The 10,612-nt window shown below is 39.1% G+C and overlaps 1 protein-coding gene across 4 annotated transcripts in view; it reads right to left on the reverse strand.

The window, feature by feature from the left end:
- Positions 1-221: 221 nt before the first annotated feature.
- The window catches only part of GIN1 (gypsy retrotransposon integrase 1), a 16,290-nt gene continuing 5,899 nt past the window's right edge, over positions 222-10,612 (reverse strand). For 2 of the 4 annotated variants that reach the window (XM_035888453.1, XM_009648668.2), the window contains exons 2-8: positions 9,036-9,181; positions 7,975-8,168; positions 6,592-6,897; positions 5,726-5,914; positions 5,462-5,629; positions 4,722-5,010; positions 222-1,717 (exon numbers count right to left, since the gene is read on the reverse strand). In XM_035888453.1, coding sequence (XP_035744346.1) covers positions 1,419-1,717; positions 4,722-5,010; positions 5,462-5,629; positions 5,726-5,914; positions 6,592-6,897; positions 7,975-8,168; positions 9,036-9,174 — 1,584 coding nt within the window. In that variant the 5' untranslated portion in view covers positions 9,175-9,181 and the 3' untranslated portion in view covers positions 222-1,418. Of the gene's footprint in view, positions 1,718-4,721; positions 5,011-5,461; positions 5,630-5,725; positions 5,915-6,591; positions 6,898-7,974; positions 8,169-9,035; positions 9,182-10,612 lie in introns of those variants that run through there. The other 2 variants (XM_035888454.1, XM_035888455.1) reach the window with 2 other exon arrangements.

Consider the following 10,612-nt stretch of genomic DNA (forward strand, 5'->3'; position numbering starts at 1 on the left):
CTAGCGGAAGGTGTCACTTCAGTCAATGATCAAAGTGGAAGAAACAAAGGTACATAAGGAGAAGGAGGGGTTGGCTTAAAGAGCCAGGGACTCCATTAAGGATTAGCAATTGAGGTTGCACATCACCATCATGACATGAACATCCAGCAGCCATAGCACACAGCACCCGAAGAGATTATTGTTTTTAAACTACTATTCCAGGGAAAAAATAATGTATGACCACAGTGCTCATTACTGGGGGAAAAAATTAAATCGAAGTAAGGCCATTGTTCACACTTACTGGTTATGTCATATTTGCATGTGTTTTTTCTGCTGCTCTAACTAGTTTGACAGGATGTCCCAGCTTTTTTTTTTTTTTTTGACAAATGTGTTTCACCGGGCACACTTCCTTTACTTCCCTGACTGCACTAGGCAGATGACTGTAAAGGTCACCTGTCCTCAGAGGACAGCATGGCTTGGGAGTAACAGCAGCTAACAGAAAGATTGCATAGCTTTGTCAACACCAACACAAAACTTGTTCATCCCCAAGTGCTCTGTAGAGCTGGCATAGAGGAGCCTGTTAAGCCAGCATCTCAGCTGCCTCCCAGCACCCTCTTTCTGAAACAGTCTCTGTGGAGAAAAGGTGTATTTATGTATGACTGGATTTTCAGAATACACAAAATACGTTCTATTTTTTCATTTAAATTTTAAGATAGTATCTGTCATAGTGCTGAGCTCTTTTCTTACACAGCTGTGGCCAGTGATATCAAGCTGAAGGCCATGTTGTTTCATACGCAGAACATTACAGGTAATTGATTTTGGCAGCTTTACTGTTTTGTGAGATGTTAAAGAAATTAAAAGCTGTAAAAGTCAGCGGCTGGAGTTTCTGAGAAAGAATAGGAAACTTTTATAACAGGAAAAGGATTCTCTCTACAACGGAGGCAAAATTCACATCAAGTTGCTTAGATTATATTCATCCCACAGTGTCTCTACACATTAGGAATGAGTCATCTAAGGATTAATGAAAAGGTCATTACAGTGAAATGATGCATTCTGTCCTGAGAGGATAACAGTAAAGGTACTGCCATTCTGCCAGCAAAATCTGAAATTCAAATGCATAAGAATATGTGCTTTTACTAAGTTGTGCCTGTACTTTTGGTCACTGAGTGCATGCTTCTCAACACCCACATAAGTTAACCACTGGACACGTACAGTGTTCTTAAATTCATAGGGTAGTAGAACATGTGCTTTTACTAGGTTGTGCCTACGTTTTTAGTAACAGAGAAATTCCTTCTTAATGCCCATACAAATTAACCAGTGGACAGCTGAAGTACTCTTGTATTCACAAATAAAGGAGATTTGGCTAAGGAATGTGAATCTATTACATTTTTTTTCAGTCTGCCACAGAAGTTCCAAACTGTTTGGCAATGAGACTATGCTTAAGTATCCTCTATCTTGGTCTGAAATGTCCAGCAAGATGAAGGCCATTGCTCTGGCTCTGCATTGTTCGATCCAATGCAATGATCTTCTGCCATCTCAGACTGATGTTTAACATCTGTTGAATTTTGGTCTTCGCAAGATGCAGGTGGCATTTGCACAGCCGATGTGACATCTCTTGTACAGGCATTTATTTCCTCTTCAGCAACAGAGTCTTGTTGGCTTGGATTATAGGATCTTTCAGATAAGCCAATATAGTCATGGTCAACAACTACTGCACCTTGTAGAAAGTAATGGTTGTCTGTAAAAGAAAAATAGCCATTAAATCAGATCCTTCTAGTTTACTGGAAGCCATACTTAAGACGCTAGTGAGGTGCTAACTTACTTTTCAAACAATTTCCATAGAGGACAAGCATGTTTGAGTGACACCAGTCAGATAATGTGAATTTTGTAATTTCACTGACCATCAAAAGTTTGGCTGCGTCTCATTACATCCACAAAATAATGCTTGCAGTGCTCCACACTAAAGGTTTTTCTTTGCTAGGTCAATGACTAGCTTGACATCTGTCATAAGTCACCTACTGAACTAGTACCTTAAATTAATGGACATGCAGATTCTTCTCTTTTCTGCACACACACTGAGAAACGTGGCCACTCCAAACTCTTGCTGGGAAGTCTTAATATAACACAATAGGCTTTTTCAAGAAATTAAAAAAAAAACAAAACAAAAACACACAACAGTTTTATAGAATTTAAAGACAACAATGGTGATTGCTACTGTATAGTATTATTGAGCTTGTCTTCTATCCAATATAGGGTTAGAGTGTTTGATTTTTCCAAAGGAGTTCAAATAAAATGAAAAGTCTGACTAGACAAATTAGAAGTGTAACTGTCAACATGGGGTTAATACTTCTGTTTTGGAAGATGAGGCTAGGCCCTATCTCCTTGCCTCACATGAGGACCTTAGTGTGAAATTAAATGTTCTGTTAAATCAGAAGAGCCTTTCAACAGATAAGTATCTCTGCACAGTGGGCTACAACTGCCTTTGCAAGATGTAGGTCCAAAGAGGGACCTTTGTGGGAACTACTATGGAGGTGAAACTGCACTTTTCTGGCCGTGTTTCTCAACAGATGTGTCCTAAATCTGCCTATTTGCACTCCTGCATCTTTTGAGTGCTGGACCCAGAGGTATTCTCTTGAGTTTAATGTTTAAACCAAACTGCACTCAAATAAAAACAAAACGTTGCTTTAGACCCATATATGTATGTGTGCGTAAGGTGTCCTGGAACCTCTGCCTGGCTGTAAAGACAACCAGGTAGCAAGCAACCCAGGTACATCCAGATAGCAAAACTGCGATGCCTGGACACAAGGTCTCTTATCAATGCACTGACTCTGGATTTATCTTTAGAACAAGGGTGTTACAAAAGATTATGAAAAAAATAGCTTGATTCTGATTGCCCGTTCTTATCTGTGAAAGATTTTTTCCTCACATAAAAAGCAAGCACTTCATTTTCAGGCTTTGCCTTTCCTCTTTACAACTCCCAAACTCACACAACTAAAGCAAGACACACTTCAGATTTTTGGAACAGGGTAAGAAAAACACTTAACAACCCTTGCAAAGTTGGTGGGCAAGGCCACAAATATCCTCACATAAGATGTGCTTTTTCCACATCGATCTCACAAAGAACGCTGCAAATGCTTTGTTCCCATCCAAGATTATCCAAAGGGACAGCCACCAGACTTATACCACAGCAGTAGGAATAATAAATAAGTTGCAGATAAAAGAAGTCCACCTCTGCTAAAGAAGTCCTTTTCAACAAAGGTACATGCATTTCTTTATGGATGAAAAAGAAGTCATTAGGTATGTCATTAACTGCCTGGTTTCACTGCTCTTACCGAACTCAAATAATACTCTCTTTCTTGATTGCTGTTAGGCTGTTTGGTAAAGGCTGGCAATTATTTCGGCAAAGCCTGGTTTACCTCTCTACACAGTGTAAATATGCATTAATATAGTGTATAATTTTAAGATTTGTAAGTATCCATAAGCCATTGAGTTTTTTGCCTGCATCATACAACTAGTCACTCCCTTGGAAAGGGAAAAAATTCTGTGCTTACCTATTGCTGCTGCAGTACTTAGTGGTAAACATATTTGGCTCTGATCCTACAAAGACCACTACATTTAACATTCCATACCATGGCACAATTTACCAAAGTCATTGCAATAGCTGGAGATTATCTACATTGCTTGACATGCATGTGACTTGAACAAAAAAGCACCTTGTTCTGTGACAGAAGTCTTCTACACGCAGAGTATTCATTACCTTATCACCCTCCACAACTACCTGACAGGAGGCTGTAGCGAGGTGGGGGTCAGCCTCTTCTCCCTGGTAACGGGTGATAGGATGAGGGGAAACGGTCTGAAGTTGTGCCAGGGCAGGTTTAGGTTGGACATTAGGAAAAATTTCTTCACAGAAAGGGTTGGCAGGCACTGGAATGGGCTGCCCAGGGAAGTGGTTGAGTCCCCATCCCCAGAGGTATTTAAAAGACAGGTATATGAGGTGCTTAGGGACATGATTTAGCGGTGGGATGGCAGGGTTAACACAGCAATGTTGCAAAGGATGCACTGAATGTGTAAGAGCAAGAGTGGCTTGGGAATTCCTTGGGAATTTCTAGCAGTCCTACTGCAGAGCATGACAATTTTATTTGCTCTGCTAAGAGAAACACATTTACTTCTTCAGTAGCACAATTTAAAATAAACTGTGCAAAAATCAGTTCTCTCATATAGTCTTTCTATTTTAAGGCCTCAGAGGACTCTCTTTTGTTGTTTAAAAAAAAAGATGTACCATCTGCACTAGTCATACTAAGCAAAAAAAAAAAAAATTAGGTTTCCATTGCACAAGCAAAATAAGTGTGAATCCTGTCTACATCAAAACAGAAACAGACACAAAATGTTATTTGAATACAGCTCAGCCTGATTATACTTCTAGTGTGTTTTCAGCAGCCAGCCAGCACGAACAGGGCCAAAACAGATTACAAGCAACTTTAATGGAAACTATTTTTAAAAATGATTCTTTAGCTCTGTTCCGTGCTCTGCATAGGTTTGAAGTCACTCACACTCACTCTTCTCCTTACTGAAAACTAACACTGGGTAATAATATAATAATTACAGTTTAATTCAGACTGGTGAGTGAATTATACTTGTTCATATATAACTTAACACCAAGAAGTGACAGAGGAGTTAAAGAAAACCAAAGTTTTTTTTAATATATAAAATACACATACACACACAGACATATATATATATACCTTTTTCACTGGACCCTCTTATGTATGGCTTGAGGTGAGACATCTTGATAGGTCTTTTCAACCTGGATCCTGTGGCATCTCTTAATATTGCACAGCCATTGTCTGTGATGTAATCTATAATACAAGGACCAACCCATTCCGACTGGAAACGACCATCTTTCCACCAGTTTTTTCTTTGTCTGAGGACTTCATGGCCAACTTTAAGTCGAAGGGTATTTAATTGCTTTGGCTTCCTTTTGACAGTGATTTTGTTTCCAACTTTTTGTTCATCTGAAGTGTTTTTCTCCACCTGCAGAAAGATTCACATGAATTACATTTCCTTTTTCCAAAAGCAATCATATATTTTCATAACATTCATTAATAATGCAGAAGCATAACATTAAGTGGTTTTGGATGTGTGTAATTCATAATATGTAGGGCTAGAGAGTTCTGAAGAAATTCATTTTACCTTCACAAATCAATAGTCCATACACAATGGTTTTCATCTTCCATAGACATGCAGCCCTCTTAAGTCAGATATGAATCTCTTGGCAACAGGTCTCTTTTAAGGTTACTCCTTCCAAATACATAGGAGAATAGGTACACTGGAATCTAGGAATCACAGGCAAAGGAGAAAAAACCAACCTCCCCCCAAAACCGCACAAAACTCTACACTGCTTTAAAAGGTTAGTTATACTTTACACTTCACATCTTTTATCTTCAGTCTTCTTACTAGTAAAATTTGAATTTGTAACATTTACCTGGCAATCTGAAGTTTTCTCTTCTTCCCGTGCTTGACTGGCTTTTTTAGTTGCTTCAAATATTTTGGCAAACATACTGTATTCTCCTTCCACACATACATTCATTGGCTCAACAACATGTGGGTTACGATTAAACATTTGGAAATATGGAGTGTTTTGATCTGGCTCCTATGTAAATGGGGAGCAAAAATCACGCAAGTTTAGCATACAGCTTTGCAAATATTTTGGGGGACTTCAGTCAAAAGAGGAAGAACCTTCACATACCAAATTTATCAAATTGAAAGCATAGGCAATAGCAGACAAATGTTCATCCCAATCATTTGGATGGTCACTGCAGTATTTGTTAAGGAAAGTTTTGATTGTCTTGCATGTTCTTTCATTTACATCATCTGTCTGAGGATAAGACAATACAATTTGTTTCATGCCAAACAGTGCAAACAGTTCTTCATTTATCTTCAAAAGAAAAAGAACACAATTACTGAAGGCTTCCCTCTTCTGTATCACAGTTCAAGTAAACTCAGTAGTCTTCCAACTCTTTTGTTAGTATGATGGTGACTGAGCAAGAGCCTTACATACATATTCCCACCAAACAGTACAGGGTTGACAGTGAGAGCTAGAAGAAATCAGTATGGCTTAGAAGCCAGTAACTGATGGTTTCTAAAAACATTTCTGCCATTAACTCAGTTTGTCACTTCCTCTGTATCACAGTCTCACTGTCATTATCTCTGAGAGGATCAAAGTGTGAAAAGTTCTTCAAAATCACTATATGCCACTGTCAAAAATACCCTTAGCTATCTGCTATACTGGACAATATGGATGAATGAAATATAGCATGTTAGAGCATGAAAGCTTGTGCCAGTTCAACTGAGTGACAAAATACACACTATGACCACCAGGAAATCATTTTGCTTTGTTCTTCAACCAAAGAATAAAATTCTGGGAAATACTGCGTAATGTTATAATTGCAAATAATTGGTTTGTCATTTTTTGTGTGTGCTAACTTTTTCTTTCTTTCTTTTTTTTTCTTTTTAAATTAAAGATTTACAGTCTTTTTCAAGAACGGTCCAAAATTCAAATTTAATACAGGAAAAAAAAAAAAAGCCAGCCATGTAGACCATGTAAAGTCTTACCTGATAAACAAGCTCCTTCCCTTGATCAATAGGCATTTTTTGAGGTGGCCCATATAAGAAAAACACATGTATGATTGCCTTAGCAATTTCAGCTGCTGAAGTGTCATGCAGAGGCAAGATAACAGCCCATCTTGTAAACAAATCTGTCATAATTATGATGTACTTGTGGCTTCTGTTGGTAACATTAAAAGGTCCCATTAGGTCTATAGTGACAACTGTCCATGGCTCCTCTGCTTTGATAGGGTGTGTTTTGGGTGCTGTGGTGGTTGTATTCTTTGCCACTTGGCAGTGCTGGCAAGCATACACCTAGTGAAGAAATCAGGAAAGATGCTATCACTAAAAAGCAATGGTAAAGGTTTAAGACAATCAGCAGGATTATAAATCTCCACTATTCCTCTGTAAGTTAGGTCAGACGAGGCAATGAAAACCAAATTAATTTTATCATTTTTCTTCTAATTTTTTACCTTTCAGTTTTTCAGCCCCAGCATAAAAACAAAACAAAACCAAACAACAAGGAAGGCCAGGAAAAGGACATGTGCAAGAATTCATAGTGAACTCTCCTCATCCTGAAAGCACTGTGCTCTTTCAAGTCCACAGTATAAATTTTAGTATCTATTACCATCTGTAAATACTAAAGGAAGTATGAAGCAGCTGGGATCGAAAGAAAGTCCCGTCATTCTCCTTTTGGTTCTACCATGTAATCCTCCATATGGATCAGCTTTATCTACAGGACAGAGTCCCTTTGTCCAAGTCTGAATCGAAAGCAAAGACTCATTTTCAGCTTATGTTACAGTTGCATATAAACTCAAAGTATTCAGGTGATGCGGCAAGCTGAAAGCAACAGTAGTTTGGCCGTAAAGGACATTTACATACAATTTCCTCAAGGATCACAGTCTGCCTAGAGATCATAACCATGTACCTTTGGGTGAAGGAGGAGAAGGTTGTTTCACAAGCAGCGATTTGTTTATTTCCTGAACACACCTTATTGTGAGGCAGAGTCACCATTTTCATATTCTTATCTACCAGCAGCCACTCTGGCCACATATCCTTGGGATAGTACACTCCATCGTTACAAAGATATACAAGAGTCCTTGCAAGAGAAGTCCCTCTCAAAGACCAGATGTGCCCTGCATACTTAAAGGCAGTATAGCTCCCCTCCACTGCATAACATACAGCAATATGCAAGCCACATGGTCAGCTGCAAACGAAACAAGAAAAACGAAACACTAATATTTTGGCAAGAAGACCATTTAAAGTTTGGCTGTAACCTTATGTTTCCTCATCATGAAGCAGTATGGGTCCTTGCTCTACCAAAGTCATATGATTACAAAACGTTTGTAATGAAGACTACATTAAAAAAGTCCTGTAGCTATGAGACCATACCCACTGCTTGACGTCATTTGTAACAGAGGTCCAGTAGTAACCAGATTCTACTAAAGTCAGTGTCCTTGATATACCATGATGAGTGCCAGCAGCATTTTCATGGCATTTCTCAAGAACCTTTTTCTTCTCTTCATCTGAAACAATTACCAGGCGCATTTGTTTTCTGTCTTTTCCAACATAGAACAATTTATTTTCTGAAAAAAAGAAAAGTACCAGCAAATTATATGCAAGTGCTTTGTCTTTTGTTTAGTTTACTAAACAACTGGGCATTATTCAGCACCGGATTTATTAAATCAACTTCACTTCTGTGTAAATGTAGGGTTTTGTTTACGAATACTTTAATTATTTCCTCCAAAGAGCCAATTGTTCACCTGTGTTTATTCATCTGGACATGAGACGTAAGGCCAAGTCAGAATGCAAACAATGTTCCCACAGGAAGTCTGACTGAAACACAAGCTAATGCCAAGCATGGGAAGGGGAGGTAGGATGTGTTATGAGACTTACTGTCTGCCTGCCAGCAACCTCACTTTAAGATTCACAGCTTTAACTCCTCCCTACCTTATCTCTACATAGACTTGGCAGGTTTGATGGGATTGAGAGAGCACAGGAGACTGCAAAGGCTCATACACCTCCTCGCAGGGATGCAGTAAAGCTGGGAAGGGCTGGCAGGCGAAGCCATCATTGCACTTCTGCCCAGCCACACACAGCATTGTCCAGACCAGACCCAGCGTTCCTTGTCTACAGCTGCAGATCTCTATCTCCCTTTCTGAGGTCCTTCGAATTACAGACTGCAATGGCTACATACTTCCCCAGTATCTGGAACAAGGTTTGGCTTTTAGATAGATAACTAAGTCCCTCCCGGAAAGGACTAAAGCAGATTGAGTTCCCGTTTCTGTAAACATCGTGTTACATATTAACAAGGGTTAAACAGAGTGTTTGTTTCATAGAGAACGTATATTAAAATCACAGTATGCTGCAGAGCAAGATCCCACTTCCTTTTTTGTGTATCAGCAAACCTTCACCTAAAAATCATTTTCAGAGTAGTTAGAGAGTTTTTTTACCTTTGAAAATAAATTTTTTGGCTGCTCTCCTGATTCCACTTCTTTCACTTGATAATGTTGTGGGATGATACTCTCCTGTTCGTTTGTAGTATGCAATCTGCTTCAGGTGGAGCCCACCATTTTTTCCACTACGGACCATTGCTAACCTGAACAAAATGCACAGTATTTGTTAGAGGGAGCAACTGTCAGATGAGCACACCTTCAGCTTTCTTCTGGTTTCATCACAGTTCAGAGGTATCCTGATTATGTAACATCGAAGAGGATGTAACACCATCCACTGCACTGCTCTCCATATCCCCATGCTATCAACTTAAGCAATAAGGAGCACTGTTGATATGCTACTTTTGTTCTATGCAAAGTTGTTTTTATCAATGTTAACTTCCAAACGATGGGGACTTCCACTATATTCATTGGACAGGGGACAGAGGGTGAAATGAGACCATAGAGAAAGAAATTGCTCTTCTCATTCTTAAACATTTGGGTAGCTCTCAAATGCAGGTGTGTCAGAGATAACATGTGTCCAAAGAGCCACCCTAGTTGGAAAAAAACACATAGACAAATAGCAAAAAACATCTCCCCAGACAGAAACTGACAGAAATTTATTTTATTCATTACTTCACCCGACAGATTCTGCTCTCCCAAACCAGACTCTGAATGTAAGGTAACAATTCATTCCCTGACATGGGCTGACTTCCCCGATCACATTAATAATCTGTCATTAGTAAAATGCATCATTGCTACGGCAGAAGCTTCAGTCTAGCAAGAATAGCATCAAAGTAATTGCCAATTAATGACAAGCAGAAGTATTTACAGGCAGAAATATTCATGCAGGCTTTATGTGATTTCAGGGATTCTTTTTTTCCCCCCGAATCTGCTCCAGCAGCAATGAAGATGTAGAGGCAGTTTGATCCTGCTCTAATTGGTATCTACAAGAGCGGGATCAGGCTTGGGGTCTGCCACATCATAAGTTCCTAATGAATGCTGGTTATTCACAGCATTAAGCAAATTTCTTCCTTATCCTGCCAGTGTCCCAAGACTAGACAATGTGACAACACATAGCCTGCTAAAAAGAGTAATCAGTTTGTCTGCCATATCTGCTAAGTGGCAGACAATTATGGGGAAGTGACAGTACCCAGTCACTCTGGAATCCATGTTATCTCATTATACGTTGACGCTATTTGAAAGCCAAATGTCTAAGTTAGGACGTTTATTTTTCAGTTTACAGATTCTCACCTACCTTTCCTGTACTGGGAGTGGGAAGGAGGTAACAAGCTCTGAAGAGTGATTAATGCCTGCTTTTATTTACCCTGTTTCTCCCAGAAAACAAAATGCCGTATGTTATTTATAGAATATCATATTCTACATATATAGCTGGGCTAAACATTGCTGTGTTCCAGGAACTTCACATTCAAACAGTGACAAGACCTTTGCCCTACTAAATACTTCATTCTGCACAACCTAGACCCAGCTTTCAAAACCAGCCAAGTCTCTTGTCATACGACATTAGTGTTTTTAAGTAAAATTCTCACACCCGAGAGAACTAGCACACAAACTTTTCACTGCTACAGTCCTGTCTG

The sequence above is a fragment of the Egretta garzetta genome, unplaced genomic scaffold, assembly GCF_000687185.1.
Source record: "Egretta garzetta isolate BGI_Z169 unplaced genomic scaffold, ASM68718v1 scaffold271, whole genome shotgun sequence".
NCBI lineage: Eukaryota > Metazoa > Chordata > Aves > Pelecaniformes > Ardeidae > Egretta > Egretta garzetta.